Genomic DNA, 17,791 nt, shown 5'->3' on the forward strand with positions numbered 1-17,791 from the left:
CAATACTATGTTGAATAGAAGTGGTAATAGTGGGCATCCTTGTCTTGTTCCTGATTTGAGAGGAAAAGCTTTCAGATTACCATTGAGTATGGTGTTAGCTGTGGGTTTGTCATATATGACCTTTATTATGTGGAGGTACATTCCCTTTATAATCACTTTATTGAGAGTTTTTATCATAAATGGATGTTGGATTTTGTCAAAAGATTTTTCTTCATCTATTAAGATGATCATACAATTTTTATGCTTCATTTTGTTAATGTGATGTATCACATTAATTGATTTGTGGATGTTGATCCATCCTTGCATCCCTGAAATAAATCCTGCTTAATGATGGTGTATAATCCTCTTAATGTATTATTGGATTCAGTTTGCTAATATTGTGCTAGGGATTTTTACATCTATGTTCATCAAGGATATTGGCTTGTAATCTTCTTTTTTGTGTTGTCCCTGTATGGCTTTGGTATCAGACATGTTGGCTTTGTAAAACATGTTTGGAAGATTTCTCTCCTCCTCAGTTTTTTGGAAGAGTTTGACAAGGATAGGTATTAAATCTTCTTTGAATGTTTTGTAGGATTTTCAAGTGAAGCTGTCTGGTTCTGGGCTTTTGTTTGTTGAGAGCTTTTTGATTACAGTTTCAACCTCCTTAGTAGTAATCTTTGATTCAGATTTTCTATTTCTTCATGACTCAGTCTTGAAAAACTTGTATGTTTCCAGGGATGTATCCATTTCCTCCAGGTTATCCAATTTGTTGGCATATAACTGTTTGTAGTAGTCTCTTACGATCCTCTGTATTTCTATGGTATCAGTTGTAATTTCTCCTCTTTTATTTCTGATTTTATTTATTTGAGCCCTCTCTTTCTCTCCTGGTTAGTTTAGCTAAAGGTCTGCTGGTTCTGTCTTTTCAAATAACCGGCTCTTAGTTTCATTGATCTTTTATATTATTTTTTTAGACTCCATTTTTTTCTACTTTGATCTTTATCATTTCCTTCATCCTACTAATCTTGGGCTTCATTTGTTCTTCTTTTTCTAGTTCCTTTAGGTGTCAAATCAGATTGCTTATTTGTGATTTTTCTTGTTTCTTGAGGTAGGCTTGATTGCTATGAACTTTCCCCTTAGAACCACTTTTGTTGCATCTCACAGATTTTGGTGTGTCATATTTCTATTCTCATTTGTCTCTAGGTATTTTCTGATTTCACCATTAATTTCCTCAATAACAAACTGGTTATTCAGAAGTATGCTGTTGTTACTTCATGATTATTTCCCCTTTTTATCTTCTGATTGATTTCTAGCTTCATACTATTGTGGTCAGAGAAGATGTTTCACATGATTTCACTCTTCTTGAATTGATTGACACTTGTTTTGTGACCTAACATGTGATCTATCCTGGAGAATGTCCCACATGCACTTGAGAAGAAGGTGTAGTCTGATGCTTTTGAATAGAATGTTTGGATATTTCTATTAAACCTATCTGGTCTAATGTGTCATTTCAGTCCAACATTTCCTTATTGATTTTTGTGTCTGTAATGGATTTTTGTATCCATTACTGTAAATGGGGTTTAAAGTTCCCTACTATTATTGTATTGCTTTCAATTTTTCCCTTTAAGCCCATTAATAGTGGTTTTATATATCTAGGAGCTCCTCTGTTGGGTGGCTATACATTTATAAATGTTATATTTTTCTTGTTAGATTTACTGTTATCATTATGTATTGCCCTTCTTTGTCTTTTATTACAGTTTTTGGTTTAAAGTCTATTTTGTCTGATATGAGTATGATTAATATGGCATTCTTTTCATTTCCATTTGCACAAAATATTTTTTCCATCCCTTCACCTTGTTTGTGTGTGTCCTTACTTCTGAAGTGAGCCTCTTGTAGACAGCATATAGATGGGTCTTGCTTTTTTATCCTTTCAGCCACACTATGTCTTTTGATTGGCAAATTTAGTGTATTTACATTTAAAGTAATTAATGACAGGTGTGTACTTACTGCCATTTTGTACACTGTTTCTGGATTTTCTTGTGCTTCCTCTCTGTTCCTTTCTCTTTCTCTCTTTCCTTCTGTATTGGCAATTATCTTTAGCGTTATGTTTAAATTCCTTTCTCATTTTCCTTTTTGTATTTACTGTTACGTTTTTTCTTTGTGATTACCTTGTGGTTCTCATAAAAACATAGTATGTTAATAGCTGTCTTTTTTCAGGTGGCAGCAACTTAAATTTGAACATATTCCAAATCTTTATTTTTTCACACTCATGCTCCCTCATATTTTATACCTCTAATGACACATTTTACTCCTTTAACATCTGCTTATCTAAGAAATTCTTGATCTCTCCTTTAAATCTGAATGATAACCTTGTTGGTTAGAGAATTCTTGGTTGAAAGGTTTCTTTCCTTTTAGCATTTTGAATATGTAATGCCCCTCCCTTCTGGCCTGTACAGTTTCTGCTGAAAAATCTTCTCATAGACTTAAGGGATTTCCCTTGTATGCAACAAGTTGTTTTTCTCTTGCTGCTTTTAGAATTCTCTCTTATGCTTAACTTTTACCATTTTAATTATGTGTTTTGATGTATCTTTGGGTTCATCTTATTTGGAACTCTCTGGGCTTCCTGGAACTGGATGCCTGTTCCATTTCTCAGATTAGGAAATTTTCAGCCACTCTTTCTTCAAATAATTTTTTGACCCTTTCTCTTGCTTCCTCTTCTGAGATGCCTATAATGGAAATGTTTTTCCACTTGATATTGTCCCAAAGGTCCCTTATACGCTTTTTAAAATGGTTTATTCATTTTGCTGCTTTGTCTGGGTGAGTTTCATTGTTTTGTCTTCCAGTTCATTGATTCATTCTTATTCCTTAATTGGTTTGCTGTTGAACCCTTCTAGGTTATTTTTTTGTTTCAGTTGTAACTTCTGTTTGGTACTTTTCTTATGCTTCCTCTCTCTTTGATGAAGTTCTCACTGTGTTCATCTATTCTTCTCCCAAGTTCAGTAAGCATTTTTATGACTATTAATTTGAACATTTTATCAGGTAGATTGCTTACATTCATTTCATTTAGTTCTTTCCCTGAGACTCTGTCTTGTTCTATTAGAACACGTTCCTCTATCTCATTGTGCCCAAATCTCTGTATGTGTTTCTATGTATTAGGTAAATAAGCTATTTCTCCTAGTCTTGAAGGAGTGACCCTATTTAGCACATGTCCTCAGGGGTTCAGAGGCACAATCCTGCCTGGCCACCAGAGCTAGGCACTTCACTTGTGTCCCCTATTTGGGCTGCATGCACCCCACTATCATTGTGGGTTTGACCTGCTAGTGGACAGGGCTGCTCGTTGAAACAGCTGTGGCACCTGGCCATAGCTGCTTCTATGTACTGGTTGGTGGGGCTAGGACTTAGAACACCTATGGACCCAGCCACAGCTGCTGTAAGGCACAGGTTGACAGAGAAATTACTTGGTCAGCCATGAGGCCTAGCCAAGGCACAGGGGTGGGTGGGGGTTTCAGAGGGATGCATCCACTGGCACTAACAGGTTAGAGGAAGAATGGCAAAATGGCAACCACCAGCACGGGCATTAGCAAGGTAGCCTGAGGCTGCAAAATTGCTCCCAGCAGTGTCTCGGTCTCCAAGTAGTATCCCAACTGCTTTCTACCTCTCCAGAAGATGCTTAAAAATTAGGAAGTGGGTCCCCTTCACCTTTGGTTCACAAGCTTTTCACGGTGGTGCTTGTTTTTTCCCTCAGCAAGAGGCCCCATCTGCCTTATCTACCCATCTCAATGCTGTCCTTTTACCACTGGTTGTGGAGGCTCTGTGCATCCAGCTTTCAGGTTCCTAACCAAGGAAATTATTCCGTATGTAGTTGTACATTTGCTGTATCCATGGGAGAAGGTGAGTTCAGGATCTCCCTACACTGCTATTTTGAACCCTCTTAGATCCGAAGTCCCTTTTTCTTTTTAAATTTATTATTTTTTATTCTTATTAGTCATCCATTTTATACACATCAGTGTATATATGTCAAGCCCAATCTCCCAAAATATCAAAACACCACCCCCACCCACCGCCACTTTCCCCCTTTACTGTCCATACATTTGTTCTCTACATCTGTGTCTCAATTTCTGTGCTGCAAACCGGTTCATCTGTACCATTTTTCTAGGTTCCAGATAAATGCGTTAATATACGATATTTGTTTTTCTCTTCCTGACTTACTTCACTCTGTATGACAGTCTCTAGATCCATCCACGTCTCTACAAATGACCCAGTTTCGTTCCTTTTCATGGCTGAGTAATATTCCATTATACATATATACCACAACTTCTTTATCCATTCATCTGTCGACGGGCATTTAGGTTGCTTCCATGACCTGGCTATTCTAAATAGTGCTGCAATGAATACTGGGGTGCATGTGTCTTTTTGAATTATGGTTATCTCTGGGTATATGCCCAGTAGTGGGACTGCTGGGTCATATGATAATTCTATTTTTGGTTTTTTAAGGAACCTCCAAACTGTTCTCCATAGTGGCTGTATCAATTTACATTCCCACAAACAATGCAAGAGGCTTCCCTTTTCTCCACACCCTCTCCAGCATTTGTTGTTTGTAGATTTTCTGATGATGCCCATTCTAACTGGTGTAAGGTGATACCTCATTGTAGTTTTGATTTGCACTTCTCTAATAATTAGTGATGTTGAGCAGCTTTTCATGTGCTTCTTGGCCATCTGTATATCTTCTTTAGAGGAATGTCTATTTAGGTCTTCTGCCCATTTTTGGATTGAGTTGTTAGTTTTTTTAATATTGAGCTGCATGAGCTGTTTACATATTTTGGAGATTAATCCTTTGTCCGTTGATTCGTTGGCAAATGTTTCCTCCCATTCTGAGGTGTGTCTTTTCGTCTTCTTTATGGTTTCCTTCACTGTGTAAACACTTTTAAGTTTCATTAGGTCCCATTTGTTTATTTTTGTTTTTATTGCCATTACTCTAGGAGGTGGATCCAAAAAGATCTTGCTGTGATTTATGTCAACGAGTGTTTTTCCTATGTTTTCCTCTAAGAGCTTTATAGTGTCTGGTCTTACATTTAGGTCTCTAATCCATTTTAGGTCTCTAATCTTACATTTAGGTCTCTAATCCATTTTGAGTATGGTGTTAAGGAGTGTTCTAACTTCATTCTTTTGCATGTAGCTGTCCAGTTTTCCCAGCATCATTTATTGAAGAGACTGTCTTTTCTCCATTGTATATCCTTGCCTCCTTTGTCGTAGATTAGTTGATCATAGGTGTGTGGGTTTATCGCTGGGCTTTCTATCTTGTTCCATTGATCTATATTTCTGATTTTGTGCCAGTACCATATTGTCTTGATTACTGTAACTTTGTAGTATAGTCTGAAGTCAGGGAGTCTGATTCCTCCAGCTCCGCTTTTCCCCCTCAACACTGCTTTGACTATTCGGTGTCTTTTGTGTCTCCATACAGATTTTAAGATTTTTTTTCTAGTTTTGTAAAAAAAAATGCCATTGGTAATTTGATAGGAATTGCACTGAATCTGTAGATTGCTTTGGGTAGTATAGTCATTTTCACAATATTGATTCTTCCAATCCAAGAACATGGTATATCTCTCCATTTGCTGGTATCATTATTAATTTCTTTCATCAGTGTCTTATAGTTTTCTGCATACAGGTCTTTTGTCTCCATAGGTAGATTTATTCCTAGGTATTTTATTCTCTTTGTTGCAATGGTAAATGGGAGTGTTTCCGTAGCCTCTCTTTCAGATTTTTCATCATTAGTATACAGGAAAGCAAGAGATTTCAGTGCATTAATTTTGTACCCTGCAACTTTACCAAATTAACTGAGTAGCTCTAGCAGTTTTGTGGTGGCATCTTTAGGATTCTCTATGCATAGTATCATGTGATCTGCAAAGAGTGACAGTTTTACTTCTTCTTTTCCAATTTGTATTCCTTTTATTTCTTTTTCTTCTCTGATTGCCATGGCTAGGACTTCCAAATCTATGTTGAATAATAAGGTGAGAGTGGACATCCTTGTCTTGTTCCTGATCTTAGTGGAAATGCTTTCAGTTTTTCACCAATGAGAATGATGTTTGCTGTGGGTTTGTCATACATGCCCTTTATTATGTTGAGGGAGGTTCTCTCTATGCCCACTTTCTGGAGAGCTTTTATCATACATAGGTGTTGAATTTTGTAAAAAGCTTCTTCTGCACCTACTGACATGATCATATGGTTTCTCTTCTTCAATTTGTTAATATGGTGTATCACATTGATTGATTTGCGTACACTGAAGACTCCTTGCATCCCTGGGATACATCCCACTTTATCATGGTGTATGATCCTTTTAATGTGTTGTTCAATTCTGTTTGCATCTATATTCATAAGTGATATTGGTCTGTAATTTTTTTTGTAGTATCTTTGTCTAGTTTTGGTATCAGGGTGATGGTGGCCTCACAGAATGAGTTTGGGAGTGTTCCTTCCTCTGCAATTTTTTGGAAGAGTTTGAGAAGGATGGGTGTTAGCTCTTCTCTAAATGTTTGATAGAATTCACCTGTGAAGCCATTTGGTCCCGGACTTTTGTTCATTGGAAGATTTTTCATCACAGTTTCAATTTCATTACTTGTGTTTGGTCTGTTCATATTTTCTATTTCTTCCTGGTTCAGTCTTGGAAGGTTATACCTTTCTAAGAATTCATCCATTTCTTCCAGGTTGTCCATTTTATTGGCAAAGAGTTGCTTGTAGCAGTCTCTTAGGATGCTTTGTATTTCTGCAGTGTCTGTTATAACTTCTTTTTCATTCCGAATTGTACTGATCTGAGTACTCTCACTCTTTTTCTTGATGAGTTTGGCTAATGGTTTATCAATTTTGTTTGTGTTCTCAAAGAACCAGCTTTTAGTTTTATTGATCTTTGCTACTGCTTTCTTTGTTTCTATTTCATTTATTTCTGCTGTGATCTTTATGATTTCCTTCCTTCTGCTAATTTTGGGTTTTGTTTGTTCTTCTTTCTCTAGTTCCTTTAGGTGTAAGGTTAGGTTGTTTATTTGAGATATTTCTTTTTTATTGAGGTAGGCTTGTATAGCTATAAACTTCCCTCTTAGAACTGCTTTTGCTGCCTCCCATAGGTTTTGGATCATCGTGTTTTCATTGTCATTTGTCTCTAGGCATTTTCTGATTTCCTCTTTGATTTCTTCAGTGATGTCTTGGTTATTTAGTAATGTGTTTTTTAGCCTCCATGTGTTTGTGCTTTTTACGTGTTTTTCCCTGTAATTCATTTCTAATCTCATAGCGTTGTCAGAAAAGATGCTTGGTATGATTTCAATTTTCTTATATTTACTGAGGCTTGATTTGTGACCCAAGATATGATCTATCCTAGAGAATGTTCTGTGCGCAGTTGAGAAGAAAGTGTAATCTGCTGTTTTTGGATGGAGTGTCGTACAAATATCAATTAAATCTATCTGGTCTATTGTGTCATTTAAAGCTTCTGTTTCTTCATTAATTTTCTCTTTGGATGATCTGTCCGTTGGTGTAAGTGAGGTGTTAAAAGTCCCCCACTATTATTGTGTTACTGGCAATTTCCTCTTTTATAGCTGTTAGCAGTTGCCTTATGTATTGAGGTGCTCCTATGTTGGGTGCTATATCTTCTTCTTGGATTGATCCCTTGATCATTATGTAGTGTCCTTCCTTGTCTCTTGTAACATTCTTTATTTTAAAGTCTATTTTATTTGATATGAGTATTGCTACTCCAGCTTTCTTTTGATTTCCATTAGCATGGATTATCTTTTTTCCATGCCCTCACTTTCAGTCTGTATGTGTCCCTAGGTCTGAAGTGGGTCTCTTGTAGACAGCATATAGATGGGTCTTGTTTTTGTATCCATTCAGCAAGCCTGTGTCTTTTGGTTGGAGCATTTAATCCATTCATGCTTAAGGTAATTATCGATATGTATGTTCCTATGACCATTTTCTTAGTTTTGGGTTTGTTTTTGTAGATCCTTTTCTTCTCTTGTGTTTCCCACTTAGAGAAGTTCCTTTAGCATTTGTTGTAGAGCTGGTTTTTTGGTGTTGAATTCTCTTAGCTTTTGCTTGTCTGTAAAGCTTTTGATTTCTCCACTGAATCTGAATGAGTTCCTTGCTGGGTAGAGTAATCTTGATTGTAGGTTCTTCCCTTTCATCACTTTAAGTATATAATGCCACTCCCTTCTGGCTTGTAGAGTTTCTGCTGAGAAATCAGTTGTTAACCTTATGGGAGTTTCCTTGTATGTTATTTGTCATTTTACCCTTGCTGCTTTCAATAAATTTTTTTTGTTTAATTTTTGCCAATTTGATTACTATGTGTCTTGGCATGTTTCTCCTTAGGTTTATCCTGTATGGGACTCTCTGTGTTTCCTGGACTTGCGTGGATATTTCCTTTCCCATGTTAGGGAAGTTTTCGAGTATAATCTCTTCAAATATTTTCTCTGGTCCTTTCTCTCTCTCTTCTCCTTCTGGTACCCTTATACTGCGAATGTTGTTGTGTTTAATTTTGTCCCAGATGTCTCTTAGGCTGTCTTCATTTCTTTTCATTCTTTTTTTCTATTCTGTTCTGCAGCAGTGAATTCCACCATTCTGTCTTCCAGGTCACTTATCCGTTCTTCTGCCTCAGTTATTCTGCTACTGATTCCTTCTAGTGTAATTTTCATTTCAGTTATTGTATTGTTCATCTCTGGTTTTTTGTACTTTAATTCCTGTAAGTCTTTGTTAAACATTTCTTGCATCTTGTTGATCTTTGCCTCCATTCTTTTTCCAAGGTCCTGGATCATCTTCACTATCATTATCCTGAATTGTTTTTCTGGATGGTTGCCTATCTCCATTGCATTTAGTTGTTTTTCTTAGGTTTTATCTTGTTCCTTCATCTGGTACATAGCCCTCTGCCTTTTCACCTTGTCTATCTTTCTGTGAATGTGGTTTTTGTTCCACAGGCTACAGGACTGTAGTTCTTCTTGCTTCTGCTGTCTGCCCTCTGGTGGATGAGGCTATCTAAGAGGCTTGTGCAAGTTTCCTGATGGGAGGGACTGGTGGTGGGTAGAACTGGCTGTTGCTCTGGTGGGCAGAGCCCAGTAAAACTTTAATCCACTTGACTGCTGATGGGTGGGATTGGGTTCCCTCCCTGTTTGTTGTTTGGCCTGAGGCAACCCAACACTGGAGCCTATCCAGGCTCTTTGGTGGGGCTAATGGCAGACTCTGGGAGGGCTCATGCCAAGGAGTACTTCCCAGAACTTCTGCTGCCAGTGTCCTTGTCCTCACTGTGTGCCAGAGCCACTCCCCACTTTTTCAGGAGACCCTCCAACACTAGCAGGTAGGTCTGGTTCAGTGTCCCCTGGGGTCACTGCTCCTTCCCCTGGGTCCCAATGTGCACATTACTTTGTGTGTGCCCTCCTAGAGTCTCTGTTTTCCCCAGTCCTGTTGTTCTGCAATCAAATCCCGCTGCCTTCTAATTCTGATTCTCTAGGAATTCCTCCTCCCATTGTGGGACCCCCAGGTTGGGAATCCTGACGTGGGGCTCACAACCTTCACTCTAGTGGGTGGACTTCTGTGGTATAAGTGTTCTCCAGTTTGTGAGTCATCCACCCAGCAGTTATGGGATTTGATTTTATTGTGAATGTGCCCCTCCTATAGTCTCATTGTGGCTTCTCCTTTGTCTTTGGATGTGGGGTATCTTTTCTGGTGAGTTCCAGTGTCCTCCCGTCGATGACTGTTCAGCAGTTAGTTGTGATTCTGGTGTTCTCGCAAGAGGGAGTGAGGTCACATCCTTCTACTCCACCATCTTCGAAGACGATTTTAATAAAAATGATCTAGGACAACTTTAAGCAGCCTAGTATATCAGGAACCCTTGCAACTGCTACAGGCTTCTTTCCTCCACACTGTTTCCAGACAAGGCTGTGTGCCCTCTAAGGAGCTGCTTCCATATATAGTCCTCAACTATATTATGTTAAAAGACAAAGGTTCCTCCCATTAGGTTAAAAAATCCAACTATAAAATCCACCTATGCTCCACTTATAGAAAACATATCTCCCAAGGCTCCAGGGAAGATTCATAATATATGGTAAATCCTTTTATCAGTTTTCCTACCACGTGTGTGTCACGGCGAGGTGTCCCTTACTTCTCTTCAAGGCAGAGCAGCTCCATCCTCAGCTCTTATCTCCTATGCTTAGACACTAGTGCATTTTATTTCATCCTACACCTTTAATTACCACTCTCCATCACTTTCTGCCTTCCAGAAATTTGTTAAAAATTTCTTCTCTGGGCTTCCCTTGTGGTGCAGTGGGGTTTCCCTGGTGGCGCAGTGGTTAAGAACCCACCTGCCAATGCAGGGGACACGGATTTGAGCCCTGGTCCAGGAAGATCCCACATGTCGCAGAGCAACTAAGCCCGTGCGCCGCAACTACTGAGCCTGCACTCTAGAGCCTGTGTGCCACAACTACTGAGCCTGAGTGCTACAACTACTGAAGCCCGCACGCCTAGAGCCCATGCTCCGCAACGAGGAGCCACCACAATGAGAAGCCTGCATGCCACAACAAAAATAGCCCCCGCTCACTGCAACTAAAGAAAGCCTGCACACAGCAACAAGGACCCAATGCAGCCAAAAATAAATAAATAAATTTATTAAAAACGAAAAGTTTATTCTCCACTAATGGCTCTGTACCATTCTCTTTGCTTTGGGTTTTTTCCCCCATGTTTTACTCTTTTACTATCATTTTAATGAGATTTTGCAAAATAAAGGAGATAAAAGCACCATCATCTTAGCCAGTTACTTTTCATATTTTATCTATTTTTGCTATTTGTATTCTGTTCAACAAAAGTATTTATTTTTCATGCATAAAGAAGAAGTCACATATTTTATTTGTGGTGTTTTTTAGGGGGAGCAATGTCTTTCTATTTATTTCCATATACTTATAGTTTAAATTTTCATGCACTTACCATTGTGAATTTAGAAATATTTATGTAGGTCATCATTAAAGATCATATTACTTTCACTTATTTAGTGCATTCAGAGAATATACGCAACTTATATTCTTTCAGGATACATTTACTTTTTTCTAGTTCAAACTGATACTATTTTATTCACATATTGTTCATGTGTTTATACCAAGTTGAGCTAATATATTCTAAATAGGTTTAACTGAAGATCTTGCTATTCAATATAGACAATGCCACAAAGACTTCTGATTTGCTCAGTTTAACAGGTCTTAGGAAGTTATAAAGTAATTCCTTTATATAAAATATATAAAGATGCTATCACATCTAGTTTCTTCAAAAAAGAAGAAAAAAATATATTCGGTTTAGGTTTCATGAAAAGCTGGAGATTACTAAATGTGTAGTTATCACTGAAGCAATAGCACAAAATATAATGTTATCGTTCATCATCTTTCTAACTGCATGGCTTAGTATTCTGCCCGTTACAAATTATTCTTATGAGGAACACACATAGAGAAAAATGAGGCAAGATAAGCCCTAAGTTACAATTAGTTTTGTCCTTTATTTGCTTTGGGGATCTGTTCTTTCCCTTCCAAACATACAGGAACTGACAGGCACTAAGTAGAAATTTATCAGTTCTAAGGACAGGCAGAGTAGGATCTAAGAAACATGGGCCATACAGAACAATTTTTTTAAAGTAAAAAAAGAACACAAAGAAAAGAGGAGTATAAATGGATAGGAAAATTTCTTTGTTTAGACCAAAAGTCAACATTTACAGGCAGTTATATTGCCTTTCACAATGTGTATGATAAATCACTTTTAAATTATTCTGTTGTAAAAATCTCACAAAATGCCTGGGTTTCTTTTTGGTTTAGACTTTGGCATTTATGAAGTCCAAGCTTTTCCTAAGATTTTATTCATAGATAGAGTGATAAAAATATAATTTTTCAAGAAAGTCACTAGTTTTTTATCATGTATTACATCAATTGATACTCTACATCTTTCACTGCATGGGACTACAGGGTATGAGGGCTTGAGTTTTGTGGGAGGTTTTCCCTATATCTTTAGGGCTGCTCTATCAGGCTTGCACAAGGCATTTACCTTTCAAAACTCACGTCTTTCAGGTAGATTGTGATTACATTTTTTTATTATATTCTATAAATATAACTTTCACAGGAGCTGCTCATTTACCAATACAAACTGAAAATCGACTTAACAAGAGTTCTTTCTGGCTTGCATAAGTAGTCCAAAGTCTCAAAGCATGAGCAGAGAGGGTCAGGTGAGGGGAAGATGATGATCAGGTAAACAGCATCATGGAAAATTTAATTTTGCTGACTTCTTTACTTAGAAGCAGCAGCTGGACTGGTATAATGATAATGACGTTCCTGATTTATCTCTTTCCAGATTGTATAAATAATTTCCCATTTTAAAATTCCACACTTTAGATTTAGAGCACTGAAAAAGCAACTACTCATGGTTCAAATTATAGTTAAATGCATAGCATCCCACATGAATGATCATTTATTCAGAATGTGGTATTAATTCTATTTGCTTTGTTTTAAGATTCCTTTCTTTGCTCTTGGTGTAAGTATGTGTGTTGGAATTATTGCCATGTTCACCCAACATGTTCTTGTTACTCTAATTTCAGCATGTGGCAAACTGATGAAAATCACAGGCCCAGTTACAGTCAAGACATCTGGAACCCGATTTGGCGCTTGGATGACAGATCCCTTAGCATCTGAAAAAAATAACAGAGTATGTTGCTTCCTCAAATGCCTTTGCTTAGAATTATGTTTTATTTAAGCTTTATGCCTACTAGACTATCCATTATTTTTCAGGGATATTAGTTTCAACTTGAAAAGTGTTACACTGTTTGCAAATATTTTCAGTTTGATAATATTAACATATCTACAGATACATGGCAAACTTATTTTAGTAGAATGTTCTATCCTATAATTCATCAGTATAGTGAGTCTAATTTTTTATTGGTTATTACTGTTTTATGCTTGAAAAGGGCTAGTTACAAGTATACAAATTTTTCTGTACATTCCTTCTAGAATTTGCTCCTTAGTGTGAAAAAAAAACTAAATAAGTAAAAAAGCTCAAGAGCTACCCAATTCACTAAAGCTAAAATATACCTAGAATCTAGGGGTAATTTTAAAGAAAACATCATAGAGGGTATTTGGCAATGCCTCTATTATGAAAATCAATACACTAGAGACTTACCATAGCTCCATCTATGTTCTATTACAGAACTCAGTACACATTAGGATTTTCAAGGGTTACATCCAAGCAAGTTTAGTAGCTCAGTTAGTAAAATTATTTCATTAAAAGGTGGTTGTACCTATAAGCTGATCAAATGAACAAGTATTACTAGAAGGTTCTTTGTTATCCATAAAGGAAAAATAAGTTGAATGCTCAAAATTAAGCCATATATTTTTCAGAGCAAGGGATGGAATAAATAAATTTTCTGAACGTGATATTTTTTGCAGTTATTACTAATCAAATTGATCAGGTAAATGAAAAAAGTGATGTGATTTGCATTGATATATGTTTGATTCACTCAGTGATATGCACTGAATGGTAAAAAATTTTTAAAACAACAAAAAAAGAAAAGACAAAAAGCAAATCAACTTCAAGGCAGTACATTTAGTTGTTTCCTTTCCACACAGACCATGTCACTATCTTTGCCAAAGCCTGCAGTACTATCAAACTGCAACAGGTAAGTGGTAAGAGAATCTTCCAGAGCCTGAGAATGACAATATTAATATGTGCTGATTCTGTCTTTATTTTGGAATTCTCAAAAAAGTACAGAATTTAATTACTTCATTTTTTCCTTCTTCCCAGGTTTGGTACATGGACAGTTATACTAACAATAAAATTGTCCGTGAGTACAAATCAATTGCAGACTTTGTCAGCGGGGCCGAATCAAGGACATACAACCTCCCGTTCAAATGGGCAGGAACTAACCATGTTGTCTACAATGGCTCACTCTATTTTAACAAGTATCAGAGTAACATCATCATCAAATACAGCTTTGATATGGGGAGAGTGCTTGCCCAAAGAAGCCTGGAGTATGCTGGTTTTCACAATGTTTACCCTTACACATGGGGTGGGTTCTCTGACATCGACCTAATGGCTGATGAAATCGGGCTGTGGGCTGTGTATGCAACTAACCAGAATGCAGGCAATATTGTCATCAGCCAACTTAACAAAGATACCTTGGAGGTAATGAAGAGCTGGAGCACTGGCTATCCCAAGAGAAGTGCGGGGGAATCCTTCATGATCTGTGGGACACTGTATGTCACCAACTCCCACTTAACTGGAGCCAAGGTGTATTATTCCTATTCCACCAAAACCTCCACATATGAGTACACGGACATTCCCTTTCATAACCAATACTTTCACATATCCATGCTTGACTACAATGCAAGAGATAGAGCTCTTTATGCCTGGAACAATGGTCACCAGGTCCTATTCAATGTCACCCTTTTCCACATCATTAAGACTGAGGATGACACATAAGCAAATGCAATTTGTGTTCATTGATCTAACAGTGTCATCTGTGATAAACTCTATAGGACCCCTTCTGGTTTTTCTTTATAATAACTTTCATCATTTCTCCAAAGCATTTTTTGTTATAAAGTTGGTGTTTCAAAAAACATCTGAGCCTGTATAAACTAACCTGTTGGAAACACATCTTAACTCCTAAATTTACAAGGCCTATCATGTCCTTGTCATGAAAAGCACTAAAATGAGCTTAAGTGGCTAAAGTCATAGTTTTACAAAAGATTAATGATCTGCCTTATGTTAGAGTCAGAGATTAATGGTGGCTTAAATGCATGAAATGTCTTTTTTTTTTTTTTAACTCTGTCATTTTTTTACTGTCTTTTGCTCCACATCAGAAAATATTTTGGTAGTAATTAGGAAAAAAAAAAGCACTTCCCCCCCATTTATTTCTAAAAACGATTTAAGGATCTTATTTATATGAGAAAATATTATTAATCATTTTGCTGTTATACAGTTCTCTGATGCGGTGCTGTACAGTCATTTTTAAATCTCTTGCTAACATTTTATTGGCAATAGGTATTTCTACCATTGTAACCACCATTGTGCAACTGTATCTCTTCACTTCTGTGAAAGTAAGTAATATTTTTTATAAAATACACTGAAGTTTAATCTCAGTAATCATTATGGGTCACTATTCAAGAGTGGTCAAAAAGGAAGTATCTTCTCAGCTTACCCCTTTACATAAGCATTATAAACTAAAAAGAAAATCAAACCAGATTCCTTACAATAGAGTCTTTATTTTACCCCAAGTTTACAGGACCACTGACATGGAATCCTAAAATTGATTCAGTAAGGATGAGTTATTCTGATCACTCCACTGAAAGCAACCCATATAGTTGCTTGCAAAGATGCAGTTGAGTCACAACTGACTTGAGTTGACTCTACTCATTTATTACACATTCAAATTCTGTTCTTTATAATTAAATATATTAATGTTTTAACTTAAATTTTACACACAACTGGCAATAATGTAATTTCTTGTGTCAGGACTCTAAAAGTACAGGAAGCACATGTGAAAACTCTTAAAAATAAAATTTCTGTAATGTCATCTAGACTTATAAATTCTGGAGAGCTACTGGCAAGATTGTGCAAAAGAAAATTGTGGGAAAACTTGGGAGTTGTCTGTGTGGTTTATTGTATAAATAACCAATTTAGAAAACAAGATGGGACAGCAACCCCCTGTTACCCTGATTCATTGTGTGCAGAAATATTGTAACCAAAAAATAAAGCTTTAATAATATTTTATGTTAATAACACCAAAAACATATAATCAATATATATAAAACATATCACTGAGTTTGGAGGTACTTTCCACATACTTACCTAAGGCAGTTTTATGGAAACTAGTGTGGGTTGGTTTTACAATTTAAAAAGCATATTCTATAATAAATAATATATAACTTAAACTGTTGTGAATGTTTAGTTTCACACATACGCAATATCATCATTTCCTTTGTAAAGTAAGGATATAATAAATCAGATAAGGCATTGTATAAAGAAATAATACTTAAGAGTAATTCATTTCAAATGTCACAAGTAAAACATCACTCTCAAATATCTCACTGTCAAAACTGTAGTATGAAAAACTCAATCTCAAAATTGTTAAAATTTAACAAAGATTTCTTTTTTTGCCTACAAAAAGTTATTAGCATGATTTAATGACCACTCTGGGTTCTTCTGCAATGCTGTCTTCTCTTTTAAACATTTATATATGTTCTCCTCTGTTTCTGAAAGTTAGAAAATTTATGGGACTCACTTGTCATTGTACACACACCACAAAAATAATCAGTCAATACTTTGTACATCAAGAGTTTGTATGAAGAAAGAAAGTCAATTTCAGAAATGAATGAGTTTTTAGTATACGGCCTCTAGCAGATATCTGGGTCTTCATTACTTTTTAAAAAAATAATGTAACATGATATCACGTAAATTCAAAACCTCAATGATCACAGCTTTTTTGTGAGATGTACGGCTTGTAAAGCACTTTATTGTTTTCTATGTAAGGGTTCATCACCACATCCAGGTTACAGTGTATGTGCTGCTAGAGCAGGCACAGATTTTATTATTGTCACTAGAAGTGGGGTTGACATGGGTTTAAAAATGTAATTTGCATTAAACAGTTTAAAAGCATTTTTCTTAATAAATTATTATCAGTTTGTGCCTGAAATAAATAAGAACTTACTCTAATCACTGCTTTTTTAAAAATCTCCACCAAATAAAATAAATTTTATGAGGGAAATAATGACTATTTTAAAATCATACACATAATCCAATCCATAAAGAAATCCAAGCTCAGAAAGTTTTAATTCTAAGTGAACTGTGTAACTGGAATTTTCTGAATTAACCATATCATTAACAAACTTCCATGTCATTTAAATAATAATATGGGGCTTCCCTGGTGGCGCAGTGGTTGAGAGTCCGCCTGCCCATGCAGGGGACACGGGTTCGTGCCCCAGTCCGGGAGGATCCCTCATGCCGCAGAGCGGCTGGGCCCGTGAGCCATGGCCGCTGAGCCTGCGCGTCCGGAGCCTGTGCTCCACAACAGGAGAGGCCACAACAGTGAGAGGCCCGTGTACTGCAAAAAAATAATAATAATAATAATAATATGATCATGGTCTGATTATGTTTGTGTGACATTTGTATTTGTGGCACTTGAATCATAATATTTATTACTTGCACCTCACTTACATCTATGAGTTCACAAAATGACAGTGTTAGTGCATTACCAATATGTAGAGATTAAAAAAGAAAATAATGACAAGTGCCTATATGCCACATGCCATATAGTGATAAGGTTGTGGTAAGATTTACCATGAACTCAGAATCTCTGGTTCCTATCATCATACTCATAGAGTCATTTCATCGTTATAATCTATAGTATTCTCTGATGACATCTTTTCTTCATAAAATTGATTCTTAGTCCTAACAAGAAAACGGCATTTACATCTGAAAATTACTACCAAAATTAAAATTACAAATTTTTCAAACAGAATTATTTTAGAAGTATAAATATAAAATTGTACTTATGTTCATCAACAAATGAAACCAGTTATTTTTCTACTAAGGTAAATTATATGTATAGTTATACATATTATATATATATATATATATATATATATATATACATACACACACACATATAATAATCCCTTAGCTTTATTCTCCTTAAAAAGATTTTTTTAAAACCCTATCTGAGCACTCAGGATTACCAAATTGTTTCCTTCTACAAATGCTAAATTTGAATGCAACTGATAGCAAAATTCAAAGTATACCTTCGAGTTAGAGCAAATATGAAAAATTATTG

At 36.3% G+C, this 17,791-nt stretch overlaps 1 protein-coding gene across 4 annotated transcripts in view; it reads left to right on the top strand.

Annotated features, from left to right (window-relative positions):
* The window catches only part of OLFM3 (olfactomedin 3), a gene marked incomplete at both ends in the record, with an annotated part of 191,859 nt that extends 177,417 nt beyond the window's left edge, over nt 1–14,442 (top strand). For all 4 annotated transcript variants that reach the window (XM_082681015.1, XM_082681016.1, XM_082681013.1 and 1 more), the window contains 2 exons: nt 12,566–12,672; nt 13,765–14,442. In XM_082681015.1, the coding sequence (XP_082537141.1) occupies nt 12,566–12,672; nt 13,765–14,442 (785 nt within the window). The remainder of the gene's footprint in view (nt 1–12,565; nt 12,673–13,764) is intronic.
* Nucleotides 14,443–17,791: the final 3,349 nt, after the last annotated feature.

The sequence above is a fragment of the Grampus griseus genome (genome assembly GCF_964374135.1).
Source record: "Grampus griseus genome assembly, chromosome: 1".
Classification (NCBI taxonomy): Eukaryota; Metazoa; Chordata; class Mammalia; order Artiodactyla; family Delphinidae; genus Grampus; species Grampus griseus.